This window comes from Ursus arctos, unplaced genomic scaffold (assembly GCF_023065955.2).
Source record: "Ursus arctos isolate Adak ecotype North America unplaced genomic scaffold, UrsArc2.0 scaffold_23, whole genome shotgun sequence".
NCBI lineage: Eukaryota > Metazoa > Chordata > Mammalia > Carnivora > Ursidae > Ursus > Ursus arctos.
This window is the reverse complement of record NW_026622908.1, coordinates 48,092,919-48,119,743: the sequence shown is the minus strand read 5'-3', so window position 1 is coordinate 48,119,743 and position 26,825 is coordinate 48,092,919. Positions and strand designations below refer to the sequence as shown.

Genomic DNA, 26,825 nt, shown 5'->3' with positions numbered 1-26,825 from the left:
AGCCCTGGCGAATCGGAGCCTCCGAGTTAGGAGTCTGGAGCCCGCCCTGCTAGCGAGACCGCTTCCCAGCCTGAAGGCCTTCCCGCCCGCCGCAGTGAAGGTGGGCAGCGTGGGAGTCCATCCCGAGAGCGCAGCGTCCGCACGCGGAAGGTCCGGGGGGCTGTGTGGACCGGTGTTTTCCCAATGACCCATGCAGGCCGATCAGAGATCACGACGGGCCCAGGATCCGTTCACAGAACAAGATGGACCGAATGGCTTTGCCATGACCCACGCGGACATTCCCGTCCCAGAGGGCAGCTCGCCTCCCGGAAGCTGTCACTTGGGGCACCTGGGGGGCTCAGTCAGGTGAGCGTCTTCGACCCTTGATTTCAGCTCAGGTCAGGATGGCAGGGTCCTGAGATCCAGCCCCGCGTCAGGCTCCGCGCTCGGCTGGGAGTCTGCTTGGGACTCTCCCCCTCTGCCCCTCCCCCTGCTTGTGCTCCCTCGCGCTCTCTCAGATAAAAGAAATCAATCTTAAGAAAAGGAAGAAAAGAAGAAATATATACTCTTTGTGCTGAATCGTGGCCCCAGAACGCCTCCAAGTGACATGTTGACGGAGCTGCATGGGCTCATCTTTTTTCTTTTTTTTAAGATTTGATTTATTTATTTGAGAGATAGAGTGAGAGCACAAGCAGGGGGAGCAGCTGAGGGAGAGGGAGAAGCAGGCCCCCCGCTGAGCAGAGAGCCCCATGTGGGACTGGATCCCAGGACTCTGGGATCATGACCTGAGCCTAAGGCAGACGCTTAACCCACTGAGCCACCCAGGTGCCCCAAGCAAACAGGTTTCAAGGCGAGTCTCACCCGCCCCAGGCCACGGCTGCAGACAAGGGCAGGCCACGCGCGGAGAGGCACACACGGCTGCAAACAGGGGCCTCCTGCTGTGGCCACGCGGGAAGGACAGCATGGAGTGACGCCTGCCCCAGTCAAGCCTGCCAAGGATGTGGCCTCAGGGCCCGCGCCCAGCGCCACCCAGCGAGGCCACTCCCAGTTCTTCCTAGTTTTTCATCGTGGTAACACACAGAACACGGAGCGTACGGTGTTCACCACCTCTGAGCCCACAGCTCGGGCACTAAGCTCATTCATGCTGTGCAGCCGTCCCCACCGTCCATCTCCAGAACTTTCCATCTTCCCAAAGGGAAACTCTGTCCCCCCGAGACACCGACCCCCGTCCCTCCCCTGGCCCCGGCACCCACCGTCCACTCTCTGTCCCTGTGAATCTGGAGACCCTAGGGACCTCGTGTGGGTGAATCCAGCAGGATTTGTCCCTTTGTGTCTGGCCTAGTTCACTCAGCGTCACGTCCCCTAGGTCCATCCACACTGTGGCTGGTGTCAGCGTGTCCCTCCATGTTCGGGCCGAGTGACGGTCTGGTGTGTGGATGGACCACATTTATCCGCGTGTCCGTCGGTGGACACTCGGGCTGTCTCCATGCGTCAGCTGCTGTGAACGTGCGTGTGCAAGCGTCCACTCGAGTCCCTGTCCGTGTACTCTGGGTAAACACCTAGAAGAGGAACTGCTGGATCACACGGTCACTGCGTTTTCAGTTTTTGGAGAAACCGCCACACGGCGTCCCACGGCTGCCGCACCGGCTACCATTGCCGCGGACGGTGCAGGAGGGACCCCCTGTGCGTCCTCCCACACGGGGGGGTTTCTGCTTTCTCTCAACAGCAGCCGTGCTGATGGCTGGAGGTGGTTCCTCCCTGTAGCTCTGATGTGCGCATCCCTGACCAGCAGGGACCTGGGGCAGCTCCGTGCTTGTTGGCCAGTTGTAGGTCTTCTCTGGAAAGACGTGGGCGCCAGTCCTCCGCCCGTCTTTGAATCAGGTTGTTTTTTTATCGTTGAGATTTAGGACTTCTCTGTATATTCTGGAAACTAAGCCCTTATCAGATGCGTGACTTGCAAATACTTCCTCCCATTTCAGGAGTTGCCTTCCTGGCCTGTCGATTGTGTCCTTCGGTGCACAGAAGTGCATGAATTTCTGGTTTGCAATCTTATTTCTTCTTTGGAGTTACGGTGGAGGGGGAACAGAGGCTGTGCCTGTGGAGTAAACTTTTTTGCTGAGTTTGTAGCCTAAAAGTTTTAAATCAGTAGCAGACAAGGGGAAAGATAGGCAGCTGGTAGACGGGGGCCAGAGTTGCCACCCCCTTTCCGTGTTGGTCCCCAGACTTCCTGTTCCAAACCGAAGTACGGTAGGGAAGGCAACTGTCCCGCCCCTCCTACTCTGCTCATTAACGGTCGGCTGAGGAGATGGAGAAAGAGGTGCCACCAACGTCCCCAGAACCAGGGGCACGGGCCGTCCGTTCTGAGGTAGGGTCCCCAGGGAGGAGAACAAAGGCGAGAGAAATGTCCTCACAGCCTGCGGCCTGCCATAAATCCTGAGACGTGCGGAGCGTGACCTTCCTCCGGGAGCTTGTGGCCGCCTCAGGGTTGATGTTTCCCTGGAGATGAAGGGCAACCTTGTCTCGACAGCACCCGGCTCCACGGCCCTGTAAGTGGGCGTTCAGCTCGCGGAGACTCCTTCCAGACTTATGCTCCCTCCGCTCCACCCCACCTCTCGAGCGTATCATCCGCCACTCCTGCTCCTGCCCACGGCCCTGGCCCCGTGCTTCGGTCAAACAGCCTTTTTTGCACCAAAGACGTCTCAAGAATTCTTTCTTGGCTGCTGTGGGCAACAGCCCCGCATCACCCTGTTAGTAGAAGCTTACCAGAAGGCTGTGGTTGACGAGCGATGACGAGGTGTGTGAACCAGACCGACGCCAACTTGGACAGACCCTTCGTGATGACCGCTCGTGACAGGAGGCCTCCTTGAGCATGGACACCGCCCCCCACATCACGTTCTGTCCAACTGATGTAGTTTTGGAACGTTGGTGAGATTGGTGGGGTCCGCAGCCGACGGCCAAGAAAGAATTCTGGAGACGTCTTTGGGGCAGAAAGGTGGTTTTACTAAAGCACAGGGACAGGACACGTGGGCAGAAAGAGCTACACCGGGGTCGGGAGTGGGGCTGACTGTATACTTGGGAGCTGGGACAGTGTGCGTCTCTAAGCAATTTGGAAGCAAGGTTTCCAGGACCCTGAGGGGTCATTTACTACTGTCCAGTAAAACCTCAGTCAGGAGACCCCTCGGACGCACACAGTGAGCCGTACGTTTGGAGGATGAGTGCCAAATGTATTTGCCAGCATATATCTTGGGGGTAGAGATAAAGGAATTTTCATAAGTTAAGGAAGACTTGGGGCTCCTGGGTGGCTCAGTCGGTTAAGCATCTGACTCTTGATTTTGGCTCAGGTCATGATCCTAGGGTCGTGAGTTCAAGCCCTGTGTTGGGACCCGTGCTGGGTGTGGAGCCTACTTAAGAAAAGAAAGAAAGAAAGAAAGAAAAAGACTTAACAGGATCCTGGAGGTCAGGCTAATGTCAAGCTAAGGTTGCCTTTTGCCCTTAGCAAATTATTCACAGCAAGGCAGCTGAGTTCCTGGGGGAAGGTCACCCTGCCTGTCTCAAGGACTTGTCAGTGGGCTGTAAGTTAGGAGGAAGTTTTTTTTTCTGTATTTTCTTTTGCCTTTGTTCCTCACACTGTTTGCCAATGAGAGTGGCTGCTTAAACCGCCTGCCTGGGCCTGACTCAATCCCACCCCCACCCCCAGGCCCTCCCAGCCTCACCAGCTCATCCCCGTCCCCTCCTCCCCCAGCTCAGCCCCCTTCCCCACCGCAGTGGCCTTGCCGTCACGTTGCCCTGGCCAAGCTCCATCTCAGTTAAGTCTACCCTCCACCCTTCGCGCACCCGCCCAGAGGAACTGGAGGGACAAGCAGCCGCACCCGGTGAACTCCGTGGCCTCCCAACCCCCCCCCCCCAGGGTGTCTGGCTCTCCCTGACATTGGGCAGCTCCTCCCACACCCCCGTGCCTCTCCAGGCTAACCCCAGACCTGAGCTCCAGACCTCTCAACCCCTGCTGCTCGGCTCTGGGCACCAAGGTACCCTAAGCCAGAGGGTCCCCCCCCCCCCCCCAGTCAGAAGATCGAACACTGCCTTTGCCTCTCAGCCACCTCGTGGTCACTGTCCCTGCCGGCCTTTACCACCTGCAGCTCCCACCCTCCCTCCCTCCGTCCCACACAGCACAAGGCCCAGAGAGACCCTTTAAACGCTAAGTCCTATCGCATCCCTACCCCCACCCCCGTGTCCAAGTCCTCCCACCTGGACTGAAGTCCCCGTGGAGGGCTGGAGGGTCTGCAGTGCCCTGCTTGGCTCTCCTCCAGACCCAGGAGCCTTTGCTCAAAGGCCAGCTTCTCAACGAGGCCTCCCCGATGCCCACCCCCGCTCTTCGCAGGCCGGTGACCTCTGCCCCACCCCCGGGTCGGCCCCACGTGGCCCATCTCCTGTTCCTTCCCAGCACCCAGGAGGAGCTCAGCTTGTGTTGAAAGAGGGGATTTGGGGACACTGCATGAGGTGCTGTGTCGCGCACCCAGAGCTCTGTTCTGCAACCACCGTGGGCAGCCCGCCCACTGCTCCTGGTATTTGGCCATTCATCTTGTTTCCTGCCTCTCTCTTCGCCTTCCCGTGCCCAGCCTGGTTCCTTGCGGATGGTTCTGCAGGCCTGGCCGGGCCATAGCACTGTCCTGGTCTGGCTGGAGCAGGAGTCCAGCCCCTCCTAGGAATGCCAGGCTGTATGGACGCTGTCATCCACCAATTCTGAGGACTGCGGTGAGGCTGGACCTCCCCAGGGCAGCCGCTTGCTCGCCGTCCCAGCCTGACCTGTCCCCAGGGCTCATCGTCCAGGCATGCGGGTGGAGGTGCCCCCAGGGTTCCGGGGTGTATCCTGCAGCCCGTGCAAGAGGGCCCTGGGTGTCATCCTTGCCTTCCACTGCCGGGGCCTCCTCGGTCAGGGCTTAGGGGTGTCCTGGGAAGTAGCCGAGCAGGACAGGCTGAAGCACAGATGCTGGGCCCCCGGAGCCCACCCCAGCCCACCTGGATGGGGTCAGAGCTGGCCAGCAGGCCTCCAGATCTTCCTCCCTCCGCACCCTCTCCTCTGTAACCCCGAGGCTTTGGCTTCACCCCTCACCTCTTCCCCTCAAACTTCCATTTCAAACACTGGCCCTTCAGAGCTCTGTCCCGGCTGTATTAGGGCACCCACATGGCGGTACAGTGACTCACGGGCGCTTGTGGGTCTTGGGGTCCTCGCTCCCCTGAGGCACACAGATGCCTGGGATCGTGGAGCTGGCGGCCGGCGAGCTGACATGCCTTCATCAACTCTGCGATGCCACCTCCTTGCTCTTGGCCTCCTGGTGGGGACACTGTTGACTTTTCTGGGGCAGGGACTGCGCTGGTCCAGGCCCAGAATTACCCACCTTTCTGGGGAGCTGTGTGGCCCACAGAGCAGCCCAAGCCCATTATCTGTGTGAAGCGAGGCCCGAGGTACCCCTGGGAGAGCGCCCCATGACAACTGCAACTGCAAAGTGGGGTAACCACACTGAGCACAAGGAAGCTGCACCCTACCTTCTCCCACTGGGGTGTGTGATAAACACCAGCAGGAAGGGCCAGGCCGCGGGGCTTCCAGAAGGCTTAGGGACTGGCACAGCCCCTTCTAAGCACGACTGGAAGGAAATGATCCCAGTGTTCCCTGAGTCAGGGCACACGTCAGGTGTGAAGTCCACGGACACCACCCTCTCCTGCCCAGGCCGGCCAGGAAACTTCTTTTCTTCCCCTTCCTCCTCCTCCCCCTCCTCCTCCTCCTCCTTCTTCTTTTTGAGATTTTATTTATTCTAAATATTTGTTTATTTATTTATTTGGGAGAGACAGCATGTACATGTGCAAGGGGGCGCAGAGGGGGAGGGAGAGAGAGAGAATCGCAAGCAGACTCCCCACTGAGCATGGAGCCCAAGGCAGGGTTCGATCCCTCAACCCCGAGATCATGGCTTCAGCGGGAATCAAGAGTAGGACACTTAACTGACTGAGCCACCCAGGCGCCCTTATTTATTTATTTGACAGAGACAGAGAGAGAGAGCCCCCTCGAGCGGGGGGAGAAGCAAAGGGAGAGGGAAAGCACCCTCAAGCTGACTCCTGCCTGACCGGAGAACTCAACACAGGCTCCACCCCAGGGTCCTGGGATCCCAGTCTGGGCTGAAATCAAGAGCCGGAGGCTTAACCGACTGAGCCACGCAGGGACTTCTGAGGGTGACTGAGGGCTAGGCCCGTCCAGACGCCCCCCTCCCTCGCTGACCCAGCGCCTCTTCTCTGCATCTGTAATAACGGGTCCCTGGAGCTCCTGCCTCGGGAGCTGCAGCAGGGGCCGGGCACACACACCCATCATCTGTGCTCACCCCGCAGCGGTCTCACACATGCCGAGGACCTTGCTGGCCTTGGTCAAGGGAGGGCGAGTGCCAGCACACAGACAGCCAGAGCAGGGGCTCCGCAGGCAAACAAGCCAGTCCTTCCCCTGGAGCCTCAGATTTCCGTCCCCTCCCTGACCTTCTGCTTCCCTGGCCACACCGTGGGGGAAAGAGCGGAGACAGGCACGGAGCAGCAACCACGCTCCAGATGCTTGGGCAGCCCCTGCAAGCCCCGTCCAGTGGGTCTGGCCCCGCACCCCTGGCAGCACCGCCTCCAGGCCGCACAGGTCTTTCTGTGTCTGTGAGACTGTCCACCTACGGCCTCACATTCAGAACGAGCAGGGGCTGCCAAACACGTGTTTGTTCAGACAGCTTATATTTTGTTTTGCTTGAATTGCCTTTTTTTTTCTTAATTTACGCACAGAGAAATGCACATTTGGAAGTGTTTTGACAAATGTCTCTATGAAGGGACCACTGCCCCTGCCGTGCACCAGATCACCCCGGCTTGTCGAAGGCCAGGCTGCAGGGCTGCCCCGGCCAGGGTCTGTGCACAGCGTCCACTCAGAACAGATGTTCCAAAAGTTCCCAGGAGCTGCTGGGCTGCTCACTCGATCACACCCTGAAACTTCCGATGGAGAACATTTCCATCACCCCAGAAAGCTCCCTTGTGCTCCCTCTGGGTCAGTTCCAGGGTCCCCTGGAGCCGGTGTGTCAGACTGTCCTTGAACGTCACACGGTGGGCTCCCGGTGTGTGGCTCCTCTCGGGCAGCGCAGCGCGTGTGAGGCTTAACCGTGACTGGCCTTGCCCCTCCCTTCCCTTCCCTTCCCTTCCCTTCCCTTCCCTTCCCTTCCAGGGAACCGGTCCAATGGCCGGAGCCACCAGTTTATCCACTTCTGCCAAGGCCCGTTTGGCTTGTTTCCATTTCAGAGCTGGAATAAAGCTGCTGTGAAGATCTGTGTGCAAATCTGTGCGTGGACGTGTTTTTGTCTGAGGCACGGAGGGCTGGTTCGCACGGTAAGTCTGTGCTGAGCTTCGCAAGAAATCACATAACTACTTTCCAGACGGTGCATTTGCACCAGTTTGCATTCCCACCAGCACTTGGGTTTGCTGGTCTTTTTATTTTTATTTTTTTAAAAATTTTTATTTATGTATTTGACAGAGAAAGAGAGCAAGAGAGCACAAGCAGGGGGAGCGGCAGGCAGAGGGAGAGGGAGAAGCAGGCTCCCCGCTGAGCAGGGAGCCCAATGTGGGGCTCGATCCCAGGACCCTGGGATCATGAACCGAGCTGAGCTGAAGGCAGACGCTTAGCGACTCACCCAAGCGCCCCTAGATTGCTGGTCTTTTTAAATGTTTGCCATTTGAGTAAGAGAATGGTGAGATCTCATTGTGGGTTTCATTTGCACCTCCCTGATGAATAGTATCTATTCTCTGTGACATGTATTTCCTATTTTTGTATTTCTGTGATGAGCGGAAGTTTCTTTCAACAAAGATGGACCGAGTAGTGACCCTTGACCTCTACCTCATAACATACACAAAATCAGTCCGAGATTCATCAAAGACTAACATGAAAGCCAAAACTAAAATGTCTCTGAAAGAGCCCACAGGAAAATATTTTTGTCACTTGGAAGTAAGCAAACATTTTTTTGAGAGAAGATACAGAAAAGCACTAACTGTAAAATTAAAAATTGTTATATTGAATTTCATCGAAATTTAAAATTTCTCATCAAAGACACGGTTAAGAAAATGAAAAGGTAAGCCACAGACTTGGAGAAAATACCCACAATACATACACATCTGACAAAAAAAACTTGGTCCAGAGTATATAAGGAATTAGATACCAATTACAAGACCGATAAGCAACCCATAAAAACCAGCAGTTTTGCTTCTTACAACAGATTTCGTACACAGTGCCTTTGGGACACCTTCTGAACTTAGCGTTCCTTATTTGGGACAGAGTTCCAGAGTCAAAGGCAAGGAGGGAATCCATCCCTGTGGATCTGGATCTGTGCGGGAGAAAATGAAACCACAGGGCCCTAATCTCCAGCTGGCTCCCTCCCAGGCACTGGGCATGTTTGTCCGAGTGAGGGCCTGGAGGGCGAGGCTGGGCTGAGGGCAGGGGGTCCCTCCTGGGCGCCTGCAGCCCCACGAGGACTGGGGGGCAGGGACTCAAGCCCACTCCAACTCCAGTCTTTGCACTGCACACGCCCTCTGGGCAGCCGGCGTCCTGGGGATATCATCATCTGCAGTGGCCGAGGGCTGGCCGCTTCCACAGGACATGCTCCGGCCGTGGCCCAGAGTCAGAGTCTGAGGTCCGGAGGCCCGTTCTGAGCCTCTGCTCACCGGGCATCTCATATAACACTTCAGGGGCCTTACCTCGGTGGATTCCCGACCACCCTCACTACAGTTCCCTCTGCAGTTTACAGAGCGTGCTGGCGATGGTGACCCAGGAGAGCGAGGTTCCTGACTCGCGGAGTCCAAGAGTGAAGCTCGCGGACAAAGGAGAGTGAGTAAAGTGATGAGTTTAGTAAACCAGGACACAGAAAAAGCTCTCAGGAGTGAGAGGGGTCCCGACAGGGCTGCCACCGAGGGCTTTTAGGGTTGGTCTTTCCTAGAAAGTTAACCAGGGAACTTGAATCTTTTCGACTTCTCTACCGGCTGCATCATTGATTAAGAACTATTGATAACACCTCTAACGGCTTATTTCTTTTTAGGGTCCGGTTATTTTCTGTTGACCACGGGAGCCTGTCATCACGCACCCAGGGCAGGGTGGTCTGGTGTGTTCCCTTATCTCTGATTTCCTTACGCCTCCACCTTTTAGGGATTTCTGTGAGCCTGATGAGGGAGCCCCCCCCTCTCTCTCCTGCCTAGCCCCTCCTGCCCCCTTCTCCATGGGGCGCCCCGACGGGGATCTGAACCCTTCCCAGGAGGGGGACGAGGAGGAGCATCACTCCAGGGTCCAATCACTCGGGAGACGCACCGCTCAGGGGCGCATCGCTCTGGGCAGCGCATTACTGGGGGCGCTCGCTGTCGCATCGCTGAGGGGCCGCGCTGCTCTGGGGGCGCACCTTTCGGGGAGCGCATTCTTGGGGGGGCACCGTTCGGCGCGCATCGCTCCGGGGGGGCCACAGCTGGTGACGAGAAGGGGACACCGATCTAAGGACGCAGGGCGCGGGTGAGAGAGCGCGGTCCCCGGCCGCTGTCCGCTGGTTGGAAGGGTCCGGAAATGGGCGTGGCCTGGGGCGGGGCGCCGTCTCCGGGGCGGGGCGTCGCCCTGTAGCGGAAGCGCCGTCGGCCCCGCCTTCCCATGCCGCTCTCGGATTGGCTGGCGCGGAGGGGCCCCCGGGGCATTGTGGGCCGTCGCGCAGGGTTTTTGCTTCGCCATGTCGGGCTCCCCGGTGAAGCGGCAGAGGATGGAGAGCGCGCTGGAGCAGCTCAAGCAGTTCACCACCGTGGTGGCCGACACGGGCGACTTCCACGGTGAGGCGCGCGGGACCCCGAGCTGGGGCGGGCGTTCGTGGACGGGGAGGGCCGGCGGGGCCCGGCGTGGGGGCATCGGGGGCCCCCAGGGGGCGCGGGCCCATGCCCGCAGGTGAGGAGGGAGCGCAGGGGCTGAGGGCTGGGGAAGGAGGCAGGGGCGAGGGCAGGGGGGCTCCCTCCGAGCTGTTGGAAAGCCCTGGGGCGGGCCGCTTCGGTCAGTAGTTCACGGGAGGGCTTGCAGAGGCCGTGCGCCAAGGAAGAGATTCGAGGGAGACCCGGAGCGGATTTCGGCCCGGAGCATTGGCTGCACGGTGTGGTTCCGCAGCTGTTGACTACTGAGCAGGAGGGCGAGTTAGTTCTGGGCCCAGAAAGGGCAGAAACGACAGGCCGGCTTTTGCAATGTCCTGTTGCTCATCCTTTCCACCCCTGCCCGGGGGGGGGGCAGCCCGGCTGCACAGGCACAGGCCGGGGCAGCAGGGCTGGGCGGGTCAAACTCAGGGCACGGAGGAAAGCGAAGTTCCGGACAGGGGACGTGTGTGTTTTCCTAGGTTTGAATTGTGTTGGTGGGACGGAAGTGGGGAAGGATCATCCGGGGGTCCTGGCAGTGCCCAGCCTGAACGGGCCTCTGTCCTGCTCTGCTGTGGACAAACAGGATTTTCTGGAAAACCGTGAGAGGCTGCAGGGAATGAGTGCTGTATAACTGACTTCCTCTTTTTTCTGCTTTCTCACGGTGCTTGAGAAACAGGCTTCAGTTCCTCTCTGGTAGCCCCCAGGAGGAGGGCTGTTTACCCAGCGGAGCAGAGCGAACACCCACCTCTTGCGGCTTAAATACACAACACGGAGACCGATCAGCTTGGGTCGGGCCTGTAGGCTGTCAGACGTCCCCACGTGGGCGGGCTCTGGGAGAGCTCCTGCTCCCTCCCGGGCCCTGGTCGCCTGCTCACCCTGCCCTTTCATCCAGACCTCTGGGCAGTGACTTAAGTAGGACAGAGTGTGCTGGAAACGTGGCTGCACCTTTTCTGTGCCTGTTTCTCCTTTTTAACACTTAGAATCGTTTTCTGTCTTTGCTTCGGTGACAGAGCCTTGGTCTGTATTGTTTCCTGGCGGCTCTCCTTGGAGAGGGGCCTTGGGGGAGTGCTTGCCCTTTTCCCCCCTTTTCAGAAATACCTAAACCCACGTCCTGACACTTTTTATTTGCAATGAATATTAGCAACTTTGTAAAAATACATTACTTATGGGTATACATTTATACCCATAAACATGGCATAGTTGTGAATTGAGCATTTGGTTTTGTGGTCATTTTATGAACTAAAGGTTCTTACCTTTGGCCGGGGTGGGGAGGTCATAGGCCACTGTGAAACTATAATCAAAGTCGTGGATGTTCTTCCCAGAACAAGGCCACCCCCCACCCCGAAGATTCACATTCAATTTAAGGGCCCCTGGACCCTGAAGCCCATCTGTTGACCCAGCTGAGTATTAGTTTTGTTTTTAAGTTTATCAGAAGTCAACCTTGTCAAGGCCTAATTTTATGTAACAAAAGGCACCATTCAGTACACCCCTCCGTGAGTTTTGACACGCCTGCAAAAATACCACTCCAAAATATTTCCTTCCTACCTTCCTTCCTTCCTTCCTTCCTGTCTTCTTGTCTTATAGGCTCCATGCTCAGTGTGGAGCCCAACAGGAGACCTGAACTCCTGACCCTGAGATCAAGACCTGACCTGAAGGGCACTTGGGTGGCTCAGTTGGTTAAGCAGTGGGCTCTTGATTTCAGCTCAGGTCATGATCTCGGGGTTGTGGTATGAGCCTCACATCAGTCTCCACGCTCCCGAGATTCTCCCTCTGCCCCCCCGCCCCGGTCTAAAATAAATAAATCCTTTTTTTTTTTTTTTTAAGATTTATTTATTTGGGGGGGCACAGAGGGAGAGAGAATCTCCAAGCAGACTCCCTGCTGAGTGTGGAGTCCGACCCAGAGCTTGATCTCATGCCCCCGAGACCATGACCTGAGCCGAAACCAAGAGTTGGACACTTAGGGGCGCCTGGGTGGCACAGTCGTTAAGCGTCTGCCTTCGGCTCAGGGCGTGATCCCGGCGTTCTGGGATCGAGCCCCACATCAGGCTCCTCCGCTATGAGCCTGCTTCTTCCTCTCCCACTCCCCCTGCTTGTGTTCCCTCTCTCGCTGGCTGTCTCTATCTCTGTCAAATAAATAAAAATAAAATCTTTAAAAAAAACAAAAAAACAAAAACAGAGTAAGGAAAGCATTTAAAAAAAAAAGAATTGGACACTTAACCGACTGAGCCCCCAGACGCCCCAAGAGCACTTTCTCTTATTATTTTGAAGTATAGACTCACAGGAAGCTGCAGAATTAGCCTGTGGAGTCCCATGAATCCTTTGCCTGCTGTCCCCCAGTGGTGACATTTTCTGTAACCGTGGTGTGATGTTAGCACCAGGAAGTTGGCACCAGCGCGACATTGTAGAGCGGCTGCAGGCCTGGCTCCGGTCACCAGTTGAAAGCCCAAATGGGGGTGGGGCTTGGCACTCCCCACAGTGGTTTTACAACATGTATAGATTCCTGTCCCTTGTGCTCCTGACGGCCGCCCCCCTCCCTGTTCTTGGCAGTCGCCAGCCCGTTTTCCATCTCTGTAGTTTTGTCATCAAAGGATACTTTGAAAACACTAATTTGCTAAATGGATTTACTGACCCTGCCAATGGTCTGGAGCAGATGCGAGTTTGTGAGGGTGAGTGGCTTTGAGCCGTGCCTCTGGTCCTCGAGCCTGCAGGTTAGGCTCCGCGGGTTTCCTGTCATTGCCAGCTTGTTACTAAGACAGAGCTGACGTGGTGAGGGAAGAAGGCCATGCCTGGATGTAGCCGCGTGCCCTCACTGTCGCTGCCCAGGGCGCCAGGGTGCCTGCCCACAGTAGTTGGGCCGCAGGAAGTGCCTTCCCAGCTGTGCCGGCTGCCTGCCTCGCCCCACGGTGGGAAAGTCAACTCCCACAGGGGCACCTCGGATCTCTGGCCCTAATCTTGGTGGCGGTCGTGTTGTGCAGACAGCCTTCTGGGACAGGGAGGGAGATGTGTGTGAAGTGTGGCTGCGCCCTGGCTGGAGAACATGCATGGGGCTTAGAGGGGACTCCGCTGTAGCAGAAAAAGCATTCCACTCACTCTCCTGCTTTCCAAAACTCTTCCCTAGCCATTGAAGAGTACAAGCCCCAGGATGCCACCACCAATCCTTCCCTGATCCTGGCTGCGGCACAGATGCCTGCCTCCCAGGAGCTGGTGGAGGAGGCCATCGCCTACGGCCGGCGGCTTGGCGGGTGAGCTCAGGGCGGGGCACAGTCGGCAGACCGGCCCCCGGGTTTTATCTGCTTAACCACATTTTAGTTCTCAGATGTCTCAGACTCAAGGAAAGACAGCTGGGTTTCTTTAAGTTTATTTTTATCAACTTTATCAAGTGTTATTTACATGTAGTAAACTGCGACCATGGTAAGTGTCCAGTTCAATGACTTTTGTTTACAGGAATGTGTACCCCTATAAACACAACCCCAGTTAAGATGCAGCACCCAAAAAGTCCCCTCGTCCCCTTTTGTGGTGAGTGTCCCAGCCCTGGCAGGCACTGGCCTGCTTTCTGTCGTGCTGTCATCTTGCAGCAGCTTTGCTGCGGTCAGAGTCACGAAGTGCACAGTCCAGTTTGTTCTGGTAAAATTTTTCAGTGGTGCAGCCATCACCACAATCCAGTCTAGAATGTTCCCTGGTGCCCATTCACAGTCTGCCCCTGCCCCTCCCCCGGGCTCTCCTCGCCCTCTCTGTGCCTTTTCCTGATGGCACTCGAAGTCCCCATTGGGGTGATAGTGCACCGCTGGGCGGGTACCCGCAGGGACCAATGCGCGGGCCATGTGCGGGAGCGTGGTGCTTGCCTGTGTCCTGAGTCCACCCTCTGCCACGCAGCCCAGCGCAGCCAGCTCCCTTTCCCTTCTCTAGAGGCTTGGTCTTGCACCTCATTGCATCAGCAAGGCCATGGTGCTGTTGGCATCGGGTGATCCCCCGTCCAGCCACCCCGCGGGTCCCCCCCATGGTGGGCGGGCTGGTGCTTGTCCCATGTGTCTTGGGCTAGTAAGGACCCCTGGACGGTGGGCCATTTTGGAATACCACAGTGCACTTCACTCGCCTGCCCAGGCAACTTCAAAGAGATTGAAAAAGTGATTTTTGTCAAGTGCCCTAAGATGGAGGGATTCAGTTGGGAATGATGCAGAGTTCTGGAGATGGACGGTGGGGAGGGCTGCATGGTGTGAACATACTTAATGCCCCCGACCTGTGCACCTAACCATGGTTAAAATGGTGAATTTTATGCTGTGTGTATTTTACCACATTTAAGAAAAAAGACAAAAGAGGGAAAGGAATTTGCTGCAAAGGAATGAGAGAATTTGTTTTGTAGAATCTTGTGCACTTAAACCTAAAAGCTTTTGACCTAATTTTTTTCCCTTGAATTTCAGGTCGCAAGAGGAACAGATTAAAAATGCTATCGATAAACTTTTTGTGTTGTTTGGAGTAGAAATATTAAAGAAGATTCCGGGCCGTGTATCCACAGAAGTAGATGCCAGGTAAGGACTCGGGGTCGATGGGGTCACGGGCAGAAGCCGCTCTTTGGTCCATGGATGCGCGGGTGGTGGCAGAGCGCTCAGGGCTGCTCCTCTCGGAGAAACAGTGGCCAGCGCTCCCTGCTTCGCCATTCGTGTTCAGCCTGTGTTTCCGCGTAAATTCCAGGAAGGAATGTGATTGTGAGATGGGCTTCGAAGCTGCTCCCCACGTGGGGGCAGGGCAGACTACGGGCGCCTACTCGCTCCTCTTTGGGGGGCGTCCAAGGTGTGCTGCTTGTCAAGGGGCCTCTTGTTCACACAGGTTGTCCTTTGACAAGGACGCCATGGTGGCCCGAGCCCGGCGTCTCATCGAGCTCTACAAGGAAGCCGGCATCAGCAAGGACCGGATCCTTATAAAACTGTCGTCCACCTGGGAAGGAATTCAGGCTGGAAAGTAAGGCTCCCCTGTGAGGAGGGGTCTGTTGGGGGCTCTGCTTCCATTCCAGGGCCGGGCGCTGCGCGGCTGCGGGCACGTTTGACCTTCCGTCCAGAGAGGGCCAGCATGGGGGGCCGGGTCACCACTGTGCAGACACAAGCAAGGCCTCTGGGAGCTCCTCAGTCTCCCGGCCTCCCGTCTGTATGAGTTATGAAAACCAGTTTGTCGCAAAACCAAACGTGTGGAGCGGAAGAGACCGGCGAGTTCCTCCGTGTGTTCTTGCAGAGACCGCGGGCACCTGAGCAGCGGTCAGCGGGAGCGTCTCCTCACACCCGCTCGGAGCGCGTGTCTGCTCGGCACCACACTTCTCCCTTCTGTTTCTCTGGCTCTGGTCCACTTGTTTCACGTCAGTAGAATCTCGTGACACGTAGCCTTTTGCGTCTGGCTTCCCTCACGTGGTGGTGCATGGCAGGGCTGTGTCCCCGTTAAGGCTAATGTCCACTGTGTCTACGCATTTTGTGTGTCGTCCACCTTTCCGTGGACACGTGGTTATTTTCGACTTTGGGGCCGTCACGAATATGCTTCTGTGAACATCCGTGCACAGGTTCGGACCCATGTGCTCCCTCCCTGGGCACCTCCGTGGGAGTGGGGCTGCTGCGTCGCACGGCCCCCCACTGCTTGGCCACTCCTGCCATCTGCAGCCGTACTTTGCTTTTCCGTTTACTCAGTGTTTATTTTTGTCAGCAGTGACTGGAAGATTGTTCCAAGACTCCTAGAAATTATTACTGACACCGAGTCAGCTGGTCCCGCTCACCAGCACCCTTTCCCCAAAGCCCTCCAGCGGCTCGTCACTCCAGCAAGTCTCCTAAGTCCCTGAGCACATAAATCAGGGTAGCACCGCCAAACCGAAAAGAAACTGCCAATAAAACAGAAACTTCGAGGAGGCTGCAAATCCCAGGGTCTCAGGCACTGGTGCCCACAGTCACTCACACGGCTAAACTGAGGTCCAGATCAGAGTGGGCGGAGGGGTGTCTGGGCCGCTCCCGGAGCTGTGGCCACACGATCTCATAAGGCTGCAAATGTCCCCAGCAGGGTCAGCACTTTGGCCTGCGAGCGGGTGGAGGGGGCAAGGGTGGCTGGGGACACGTCCCCGGTTGGCGACGGCACTAAGTGGCCCTCGTGGTCGCGGGAGCTTGCAGCCGTGCAGGACAGGTGGTTTGCAGATGAGCTCAAGGCTCTCTGCAGGGATCTGTCACGGCCAGATCCGTCTCGCGGCATCGCAGTGCTAAGGGTGGAATAGACGGTCTCGTCCTGGATGAATCTCTCCTCCTAGGCCATTTCCCCAGGTCGTCTTCTGTCTCACACTTTCGATAGTCGCCTTCCCGGAGCGCCCCACTGGCTGCTTCTGAAAATGCACTGTGTTTCGCCACCCGGGTCAGACCAGCACAGCTGCAGGGTCTTGTCGAGGCCTCCCGCGGGCCCACCTGAGCTGCGGGTGCCTGCACCGGGCACTCAGGCCCTGGGAGAGGCTGGCCCCTGCGGGCCGGCCAGGTCTGTGCCAGCAGCACCACCGAGTCTTCATCCTCTGCAGCTGTGCTTCTCGAACACCGCCGGGTGGACACAGGGTAGAGGCCCCTGACACTGTCCCTGGGGTGGGGGGTAGAAACAGGGCTTGAGGGGCCTGAGTGCAGGCTCAGCCGTCACAGCCCACCCCCAGCACGTGGCAGTGTGGGCATTGCCCTACCCTCAGGTGTCAACCCCAGGATGTCCCAGTGGATTGTGGAGCAGGCAGGGGGCCCGGGAGGCTGCAGGTTGCGGGTGGGACAGAGGGCAGAACGGCACTGTGGTCAGAGGGGACTCCGCAGTCTCCAGACCCAGCAAGCTCTGTGATGAGGCGGAGGCCCAGGCGCCTAGATGCGGATGCACGCGTCTGGGCCGGGGAGACCCACTGTGGCTCTCGGGGCTTCTCTTGCTTTTGTCCTGTTTCGAAATGTGGGTTTGATGGAGAAAATTCCGGTCACTGTAGCCCACAGGCAGCGAGCCCCCTGGTGAGTGTTGCACCTGTGCCGTGGGGGTGGGGGTGGCCCTGCTACCGTGAGGGACTCCTGAGCCGCTTTCCAAACCGACGAGGGCTGTCTGGCGGCGCTCACGGGAACACCTGTGCTGCCCGTGGGACGCGGGGCCCCGGCCTTGCTCAGCCCCGCCCTGTCCCCTCAGGGAGCTGGAGGAGCGGCACGGCATCCACTGCAACATGACGCTGCTCTTCTCCTTCGCCCAGGCCGTGGCCTGCGCTGAGGCAGGAGTGACGCTCATCTCCCCCTTTGTGGGCCGCATCCTCGATTGGCATGTGGCCAACACAGACAAGAAATCCTACGAGCCCCTGGAGGACCCGGGTGAGTAGCCCGTTAAGTAATGGGGTGAGGGGCGCGGAGGTGGGCTGGGGGCACAGCTGGGGGTAGGGGACGCAGCGATGGCAGGTCTGGGCAGTGCTGTGGGCAGGCACCACTGTGGGCACCCTAGAGACCACTCGGAACACAGCGTGTGTCGCCCCAGGAGTGAAGAGCGTCACCAAGATCTACAACTACTACAAGAAGTTTGACTACAAGACCATCGTCATGGGCGCCTCCTTCCGCAACACCGGGGAGATCAAAGCTCTGGCAGGCTGTGACTTCCTCACCATCTCGCCGAAGCTCCTGGGGGAGCTGCTAAAGGACAACAGCAAGCTGACGCCCATGTTGTCGGCCAAGGCGGGTAAGCCCTCTGGCCCCTGGCTCGTGGCTGCATTCACCCTGATCTCGGAGGGCGTAGGCGATGGGGCTGGCCTGAGGCAGCCTGTGTCTCGCCCCTAGTGGGAGCCCCGCTAGGGCCCTGCTCAGAGATGCTGGGCAGCACTGACCCCAAGGGGGCTGGGACACATGGGGGTGCGGGTGGCTGCAGACGGCTGTGGGAGGCCCCGGTGCCTGTCCTACCCAGCCCAGGCCAGCAACCTGGAAAAGATTCACCTGGATGAAAAGGCCTTCCGCTGGCTGCACAACGAGGACCAGATGGCCGTGGAGAAGCTCTCGGACGGGATCCGGAAGTTTGCTGCGGATGCTGTGAAGCTCGAGCGGATGCTGGTGGTGAGTGCCCCAGGCTTAGGGGCGGAGCTGGAAGGTTCTGTGGGACTCGGGGGTGTTGGCTCCCCTGGCCGCCTGGACTCTGCCCTACAGGTTCAGGGCCAGCTGCTGGTGGGCGCCCATATAAGGCTGCCAGGACCCCCACCTATGGCAACCTTGGCAGAAAGCCTTCCCCCTTCCGGCGCAGAAGGGGGGTGGGGAGCAAGCGTGCGTTTCCTGGCATCTCTCCTGCTCTCCCCTCCTAGGATCGCATGTTCAGCGCAGAGAACGGAAAATAGCGCCATGCCTGAGCCAGACCACAGATCTATGCCGTCTGATTTGGGGCTGATTGCATATGCTTTGTGATAAATTTGCATTTTTTACCAATTGAGGCAGGGATGGATCATAGAGTCTATGTAAAATTTTGGCTAATCCATTAAAGCAGTCACTTTTCTTGGGCTACATTCCTCTTTCTGGCTCCAGCCCCTTTCCCGTCAGCACCAGCGTCCCCAAGCTTTGGCTCCAACCTGGCTCCAGCTGGGGTGACAGAGGCAGTGACAGCCCCTCACCTGGGCCATGAGCCTCTGCTGGGCAGGGGTCCTCCCTGGGGCGCAGGTGCCTGCAGAGGGAGAAGCAGCTCCTGTGCGGTGCGGTGGGGCCGCCTCGTCGGGACGGTGTGGCGGCACTGGTGTGGCGGCACTGGCTCGGGAGGGCTTGGTGGAGCAGCCCCTCCCACTCCCATAGGAGCAGCTTGCTCCCCATCTGCACAGCCCCCAGGTATGGAGGATGCTGGGCTGGCCGCCCCAGGGCCATGCCGGTGGCAACAGGTGTCAGGGACAGGCCTGGTGAGATACTACCCTGGGGCCGCCAGGGGTCAGCAGGGAGGCCCTGCCCAGCACAGGAGCTACTGCTCCCCACAGCTCTCTGCAGGGTTGCCAGGGGCCATCCTGTCTCTGTTGGGGTCACAGCACCCAGGCTGGCAGTTGGTTCTGGAGTGACCCCTTGGCCACCCCTCCCACCCAGGGCAGGAGCAGCACAGCACACACAGTGCAGGGCTGTGGGGAGAGGGCCCACCACGGGCGCACAAACCTGGCCCCAGCAGGTCTGGCCTAGGGTGTGCAGGGGCAGCTGAGTGTCCAAGCACTGGGCAGGGCTTTGCGCCTCTCTGGCTGTGTCCCAGCCCTCAGCTGATGGGCAGGTGGGTGGCCAGCTGGTCAGCAGCCTGCATCCCAGGACCTGGAGGCCAGGGTCACGTGTAACTGGACGCAGCTAACACACATCGAGCCCACCCACCCGCTCCCACGTACAAGCTGGTGATCTAATACTTAGAGCCTCATGGACCACTGAGATTGACCAGTTAAAGATTTTATTGTTTTAAGCAGTGTCTATACCCCACGTGGGGCACAAACTCACTGCCCGAGATGGAGCTGCGTGCTCCACCGACTGAGCCAGCCAGGCGCCCCGACCCCCTAGCTTTAGAACATTCCCATCACCCTGAAAGGAGGCGTCCTGTCCGCTTGCACACCCCGCCCCCTAATGACTACTCTGACTGGATTTTCTGAATATTTCGTGTATATGGACGCACACGCCCTTGAGGTCTGGCTTCTCTGCAGGACTGGGTTAAGGTCCAGTCTGTGCTCTGTTATCAGGACTTTACTCCTTTTCCTGGGCAGATAACACTCTACCACGTGGATATTAGCATTGTTTGGGAATAAAGATACTCGGGCCAGGGAACTACAACTTGCTCACAGCATGTGTTAACTGTGGATGACGCCACCACGCTCCCGTGTCCCTTCTGTGGGGCTGTCGGCTCTTTCTGGTCAGAGGACGGCAGGGTCTGTTCTAAACAGCCCAGGCATTTGGGGACATCCCAGAGTGGCAGCAGGCAGGCCTGGGGTGTCTGCACCCCCCTCTAAGCCTGAAGGCTGCCCTCAGCCCCGCACCCTGCACCTGGCAAGGCCGGGACTGAGCCGCCGCAGCCACCCAGGGAACGGGGCTGTGTGGGGCGCCTGCCCTGCACCCTGATCTGGAACCCAGGAGCACAGTCTGGCCGATCTCAGCAAGTGTTCAGCTCTTTGCAGGTTACACAGATAGAGCCCAGAGGCATGATCTTTAAAAAATCTTTTGTCCAGAGACATCGATCACCCTGTGGTGATAACTGAGGCACAGAGTAGGACCCAGGCCTCTTGGTGGAGCTGCCAGCCCGGCGTGGCGTGAGGAGCTCCTGATACGGTCCCCCCAGAAAACCTCCACCAGAGAAGAGGGTGGGAGCATCTCCGCACACTCTATGGCGCTGGAAGCGGCCCAGGACCGGGGGGGGGGGGGACCTCTCACCTCCTTCTTCCTCCTCTGAGGGGTCGGATGCAGCAGAGCCAGACAAGCCAAATCAAGGAGCGGAACAAGCAAAGGTGGGACCCACAAGAGGACCTGCCCAGCTCCTGGGGGGCCCACCCAAGGGCCACGGCCCAAACCGGGCCCTGAGACCAGAGGGTGATCCAGCCGCGCCGGGAAGGAGCATCCCCAGCTCTGGCCTGCCGGGGCCTGGGTGGTGGGGACTGACCACCACCCCTACATGGAAACCCGGGGTGGCTGCTCCCCAGGCCTCTTGCCCAGTAGGGCCTGTGCTCTGGTCACTTCTACCTCGAAAGCTCTGGGGCAGCTGCAAACCCGCAGGCCACACAGGCAGGGCTACAGGGTGAGCAGTGCTGCTTTCTGCAGACCCAATTAAACGTTTCTCTCACCGTCAGAAGCCATGGCCTCACGTGCTGTCACCATCACACTTTGAAACCACACACCAGGCAAGGATTAAAATTAGGGCAGCTCCTTCAGCACTGGGCGATCTGGGGCTGGTCAGGGGGCCAGGAGCTTGCGTCCACCACAAGCTCCCCCCTCGCCTTGGGCAAGTGAAGTGCGGAGCCAGCTCCAGCCGGCCACCACAGCTCCCCCGCCAACACCCACAGGAGCAGGGGACAGCACAGAGGCCTAGACACTGTCCTCGCCACACAAAATAGTATCCTGGCGCCGCCAGAGGCTCAGCCTGGGTGGACAGGGACAGGCAGAGGTGAGGGACCAGCCACCCGTGCACAGGAAAACCAGACGGGCCAAGACCCACAGCAGGACCCCCACGGCCAACTCACTCGGACCAGCTCTCCGTGCTAAGCTCACTTGGAATTCTCCGAGACCACCTGACAGCCCTGAGCCCTCCACTCTGCCCCAAGGAAAGCAAACGGCCCGGGGGCTGGAGATCGGCCCCCCCCCCCCCCGAGTTGACACTCCTCAGGGCTGATTCTTAGAGGCCTCCAACAGTCCCACCGGGTCAGGTTGGGGGGTCTGAAAGTCACTCTCAGGGGTGGTCACGGAGGCAAGGTCCCTGGAGGCCTGAGGAATCCAGCCGTGTCTGGGGACACCCGGGCCATCCAGAGGTGGCAGCCTCCACGGGCAGGTGGGTAACCATCTCACTTCCTGCAGGATGGGTCAGGTCAAGGCTCAGGTTCCGGCAAAGGGCTGGTCAGGAGCCAGGATCGCGCCCCCCCACCCCCCTGTCCGAGGTTCCTCACCGGCTGCCGCAGAGGAAGACCAGGTTCTGCACGGCGGGGACGGTGGAGCTGGCATTCTGGCCTGTGATGAGGTGGCGGTCCAGCACCACATGCACGGCGTCGGGTTCACTGGCTGCAGGATGTCCGGAGAGCGCGAGCCTCAGGCAGGGTCACCGGCCAGGCACGTCCTGAGAATAAGCCCCTTCCCTCTCAGCACCACCCCCACCCCGAGCTCCAGGCAGCCAGCCGGCATCCCCCCACCCCCAGCTCACCACTGAAGATGGCGCCCGCGTCCTTCACGAAGTCCTCCACGATGACGGGCAGGCGGGCAAAGCCGGGCGCCCTGACGAGCTCATACACGGAGGGCTGTGGGGGAAGGGGGTTCCCGGCCCCAGGTCAGGCACCACGGCCTCCACAGTCACTCCTCCCCCAGCATCAGGGCCAGTGAGCGATGGGCAGAAGAGCAAGGCAGAGCCCCAGGAAGGGGGCGGTGTGGCTACACAGCTGCCCTGGGGGCTGCAGGGGCTCACACTGAGGTGGTGCCCCTGTGGCTCTCTTCCCCCCACTCCCCCCCTGCACCACCCACCAGGCCGGCCCCATGCAGCCCCAAGTGGTCAGGCTTCAGTCCTCACAGTTTAGACCCTCCCTCCCGCCCCTGTCCGGCCAGGCCCTCTAACTCCAGGCCCTGCATCCAAACTTCCTGGCCCCGAAGGGTGTCGTGCACATGACAGCCTCAAAAGTCACGTCTCAACCTGGCCCCAGCTCCTTCCCCGGCACCCCAAAGTTGCCCCCTACCCCATTAAGAGCCCTCCATGTGCTTCCCTCCCCACATCCAAAACCACGGGCTGTGCCTTGGGAGCCACCCTGGATGTCAGCAGGGAAGAGGAGGGGAGAGCAAGCGGCACAACTGTCAGCCTGGTGCCGGCATTCTCTATGATCCTGGTCGGGGCAAGTGACCATCGACCCTGCCAGAGGGGACAGTCCCTGGGCTTTCAAGCATATATGCAGGTCTCCGATGGCTGTCTACAGCCTGGGACCCTCCCTTGCACGACACTCACCCCCGTGACGCTGTAGCCTTGGAAAACCCAGGATCGGTCCTCATTGGTGGCACAGCACAGGGCAGCGACGCCGTGGCCAACAGCGCAGATGGGCTCTGAAAGCAAGGGCGGGGCTGAGGCCTTGGACATCCAGCTAGGCCTCTGCCCCTCTCCCGACACCTCCTGCCTCAGAGCAACCTCCCCACAGAGTCAGCTTCTGCTCCAGACTAGGCTTGGTTCACAGCCGTTTCCTCAAGCTTTGGTAGCCAAAAAAACAGATACAAGCAGCCACGAGGGTGTGGCAAGCCCAGTGACCAAACCCTGGAGCGCTCCACACCCACGGACCCTGGTGTGGCCTGCAGTGCTGCAAACGTCCCAGCACAGCCCGTACCACCACGGCACGGTGTGTGGCCCACCTGGGAAACCCTCCCGTCACTCCTCCTGTCCCTCCACTGTCCCTCCAGTGCCCCTGCCCTGCCCAACAGTCACCCAGGGTCCTCCCTGAAGTTGGGTGGGTGTGCGTGTGTTCCCACGGTGGGGGCAGCCGGGAACAATCACTTTCTGTCCAGACCATGCTGGAAACGGGAGGCCCTGTTCCCACTAACAAAGGACGCTGTGTGGAGCCCTTGGGTTTCTGTCTATTGGCCCCTAATGAGCATCCTGTCCCTGTCCCGCCAACGTGCCCGGCACAGCCCAACATCAGACCCAGGCAGCACGCCACATCTCCACAGAACAGCCTTTCTCCCAGCCTGTTGGCCCCAAACCCTGAACCCCATGAGGAACAAAGCCAGCACGTTGCCCACCCACCTCAGGGGGAATTGGGGGAGGGCAGCCACCAGCCCCCATGGAGGGCAGGCAGAGGGCACCCGGGGGTAGCAACCTGACAGGCTCGAATGTGTGCACCCGTGTGCACGTGCAGACAGCCCAGTACCCTCGTGCCCTCCATGGCCAAAATCAGAGGCTCTTCGCATCTGTCCTGCCTGACCCCTGAAACATCTCCACTGGCCGCTCCTGGCTGCTGGCAGAGCCCCATTTCTCATGAACCTACAAAGCCCCTATCCACGCCCCAGTCCCACGGGTCACCTACTGCTCTCTGAGCGGAAGTGCTGGAGGATGCGGGCCAGGGAGCCACTGCTGGCCAGGTCGGCCAGGGCCCCGGGACAGCTGGGAATCAGGAGGGCATGGTACCGGGCACCTGCAGGGAGATCACAGGCAGTCAGTCACAGAGTGAGGTCGCTGGCTGGGACCAGCCGCCCGGGAGGACCAGCCAGATGCCATCATTTGTCATTTCTCCCCACATGGGCTAAGGCTCCCGAGACCCACAAGCCATCCCTGCCTTTTCTGTGTCTCCCTGTGCCAGCCACCTCTCTCCCCTAGACAAAGAACTCGGGGCCCAGGATTCGGGACTGGACGCTGCCCTGGACAGTCATGGCGCTCTATGGCAAGCCCTGAGTACGTCAGGAGCAAAAGCAAGGAAGTACTCTGGAGGCCACAAACCCACCTGGAACCCCCACACCCCAAAGCCCCAAGGTCCCAGCACCCTGGGCCCCTTACCATCAATGGACTCCAGCTTGGCAGGGCTGGCATATGCCTTGAGGCGGAAATCCTGCACCCAGCGAGCATTGCTGTCATTCACGTCCACGAAGTCCATGGTCTTCCCCTGTAAGAGCACCCAGAGGCTGCGGGTCAGTGGCAGACACCCCACTGTTGGCTCACAGGGGCTTGAAATGCTGACAAGAGCTTGGGGACAGCCCAGCCCCCTCACCCAGCCTTGCCACACCCCACCCCCAGCTGCCCCCTGCCGGCCCTCAGTCTCCCACCTATAAAGTGCAGCCATGGTCCCCCTGGGGATGACAACAGAAGCGTGCAAAGTGACAAACACATAACCCACTGCTATGACCCCCACGTCCCACGTCAGAGAAGAGAAGAGAACTCCCGGTGGAAGGTCTGTGCCACCCTTGCTCCTATATGCAGGTGCTGACCCATGATGAAAGGTCTCCCTTGCCACAAGTGAGCCAGAGCCCAGGAAACAGGGACCAGAGCTTGATGATGCCAACAGGGTCCTAACCCTCAGCCCTGCCGCCCCCTTGGGGTTACACCAAGTTCAGGCTCCCTGCTTCTCCCAGGAAGCGACAGCACTCTTCCGAGCCTCGCCCCCAGAAAGGTGCAGACCCCTGGGTCTGGCTGGACTCACCCCAGGGGTGGCCACCTGCAGGTTGAAGGCAGCGCTGGCCAGCGTGAAACAGTGGAGGAAGGACTGGGCAGACACGCCTGCAAGGTGAACACAGCTCTAAAAGGCCACTACTAGGCTCTGTGGGCAGGAAGAGGGCTGCAGGAGACAACAGTCCCCGCTCCAGCCTGGAGTCTGCCCAGACACCCCAGGCGTCTCCTGGCCCACCACCTCATCCAAGGCCCACCTCGCCGTCCTGCTGCAGCAGCCCCAGCCCACACCGTCCCGTCTCCCCCCCTCCCCGCAGGACGGGCTCTCTCCTCAGCCTGGCCACTAAAAGCCTCTCCTGAAGGCAAACCCAAGGGCAACGTCCCCCCATCCACTGACTGAACCACCAGCAGCTGAGCCAACCCACCACCCCCCGCTTTCAGCCAGGGAGAGGAAACAGTAAGCAAGGTCTGTGTCCTCAGCTGTAGGGCTGCGGCAAGTGTCGGCAGGAGCACGGGTGCATCCTGACCCCCCCACCCCACCCTATGGGCTGGCCTCACCCTCATCCTCACTTAAGGACACTTGGCCTCTGCCCACCAGGCTCCTGGACCCTGACCCCAACCCCAGTGCGGCTCACAGCCCTCTTCTGCCCATTTCCAGTCCAAAAGGTTCCTAGCTGCCGGGGGCTGTGGCCCCACCAGGGACACCTGCTTCTAAGTGGGCTCGGTGTGCATCCTTCCACCTTTATGTCAATCCTGGACCCAACCTCTAAACCTCATCGTCATCTTTATTCACCCATACGTGTTAACGGGTATTACTCACACTGAGTGCAGGAACTGAGCAAGGACGGCATCCACAAATCATTCCCCAGACTTTGCGTGACACTGCCCTCGGTTCCTTGAACACGGCTTCACCCCTCAAGGATCTCTGGAGGGCCCCCTCTTGCCTACAGTGCCCTAGTGGCCTTTACAGAACTGAGTCCCCTCCCCATGGCATAGCCATGCCAGTCAACCCCTCCTCACCCTTACCCCACTCCAACCAGCCACCTTTGGTGGTAACCCCAACCTGCCTCTTCAGGACTGACCCCCACTCCTGATGGCTCCTCCCATTCTCACACTGGGCACAGCGCTTAGGGCCCCTGGGGCTCCTTACACAGTGACTCCTCGACCTGCAATCCTCCCTCCCTTGCCCACCTGGGTGGCTTCTTGAACTTAAGAGTTCAAGAAGACCACCCGGCTCCAGGGCCAGACCCCAGGTCCCAACCCTGGTTCTCCACCCTGCAACCTTGGGCGCATCAATTCCCTCTGACAAAAAAGCACAGCCGAGAGCCTGGGAAGTGCTCAGTGCAGTCAGACGAGAGTCTGCGCCAGTAACAGCTGACCCCACCACCACCCGCGCTGCCCTGCGGGAGCCCCACATCAGCCTCTCCCGGTACCTTCGCACGGCAGGACTGAGAGATCCTCTGCCTCTCCACAGCTCCACCCCCAGAACAGCCCCTTCTCCGACCCCTCACCCCGCTGGCCACAGGCCCAGGGCCCCACGAGCTCGGTGCCTCACCCCCAGGCGTGCCGGCACACAGACCAGGCTCCGCGGCTCCTCGGAAACCCCACCGCCCCTCGCCACACCCTAGCCTGCCCGTCCAGCACGGCAAACCCGGCACGTGACGCACGGAGGCCCCCAAACTCCAGCACCTTCTCCCCCCGAGGCGGCACCTGCGGGCGCCATCCCGGGACCCTCTCCTCCCACAGAAGCACCGGGCCCCGGGTCCCCCCTGCAGCAGACCAGGGCCCCCGCGCTCCGGCGTGGCCTGGGGACCCGGGCCGGGCCAGGGACACCGGCGGCGCCCCCTTTTCAAGGCGGGGCTTCCACCTGCTTCCCCGAAGCGCCGCAAGGGGGAACCGCTCGGGGTCGCCGCTGGACGCCAGCCCGTCCTCGCGAGCCTCACCCTCGGCGGCGCCGCTGGCCACGAGGAGGCAGGCGGGCCGGCTCGGGAGTCGCTCGGACGCCATCGCCTCCGCCGGGCCCGGCGCGGCCTGCGCGTGCGCGAAGCGTGCGTGTGCGTGTGTGCGTGTGTGCGTGTGTGCGCGCGCGCGCTCGCGGCCGGGAAGCACCGGTCACGTGCTGCGGCGTCTGGAGGCGGGGCCGCGAGCGGCGCCGG

The 26,825-nt window shown here is 59.5% G+C and overlaps 2 protein-coding genes across 14 annotated transcripts; one reads left to right on the top strand and one right to left on the bottom strand.

Annotated features, from left to right (window-relative positions):
* Positions 1 to 8,440: 8,440 nt before the first annotated feature.
* Positions 8,441 to 18,395, top strand: TALDO1 (transaldolase 1). Of its 3 annotated transcripts, XM_057317235.1 has the most exons (8): positions 8,441 to 9,834; positions 13,022 to 13,145; positions 14,322 to 14,429; positions 14,728 to 14,859; positions 17,059 to 17,234; positions 17,395 to 17,592; positions 17,815 to 17,960; positions 18,203 to 18,395. In XM_057317235.1, the coding sequence occupies exons 1-8, from the start codon at positions 9,738 to 9,740 to the stop codon at positions 18,233 to 18,235; spliced, it is 1,014 nt and encodes a 337-aa protein (XP_057173218.1). In that variant the 5' UTR covers positions 8,441 to 9,737; the 3' UTR covers positions 18,236 to 18,395. The 3 variants fall into 3 exon arrangements, with proteins under 3 accessions (XP_057173218.1, XP_057173216.1, XP_057173217.1); XM_057317233.1 differs by having other exon boundaries at positions 17,815 to 18,395; XM_057317234.1 differs by having other exon boundaries at positions 8,631 to 8,860; positions 17,815 to 18,395.
* On the bottom strand, positions 13,246 to 26,741 carry GATD1 (glutamine amidotransferase class 1 domain containing 1). 11 transcript variants are annotated; one of them, XR_008961048.1, is made up of 10 exons: positions 26,613 to 26,722; positions 24,704 to 24,780; positions 24,064 to 24,169; positions 23,597 to 23,704; positions 22,531 to 22,625; positions 21,745 to 21,838; positions 21,494 to 21,605; positions 18,506 to 19,172; positions 16,586 to 18,044; positions 13,246 to 16,488 (listed from the first exon to the last, which is right to left on the bottom strand). XR_008961048.1 is itself a non-coding variant. In XM_026490396.4 (8 exons), exons 1-8 carry the CDS (start codon positions 26,674 to 26,676, stop codon positions 21,392 to 21,394), a joined length of 663 nt encoding a protein of 220 aa, XP_026346181.1. In that variant the 5' UTR covers positions 26,677 to 26,741; the 3' UTR covers positions 13,246 to 21,391. The 11 variants fall into 11 exon arrangements, 6 of the variants coding, with proteins under 6 accessions (XP_026346181.1, XP_026346180.1, XP_057173220.1 ...); XR_006408570.3 differs by having other exon boundaries at positions 13,246 to 18,044; positions 18,506 to 18,555; positions 19,026 to 19,172; XR_008961049.1 differs by having other exon boundaries at positions 16,586 to 19,172; positions 26,613 to 26,737.
* Between the last annotated feature and the right edge of the window lie 84 nt (positions 26,742 to 26,825).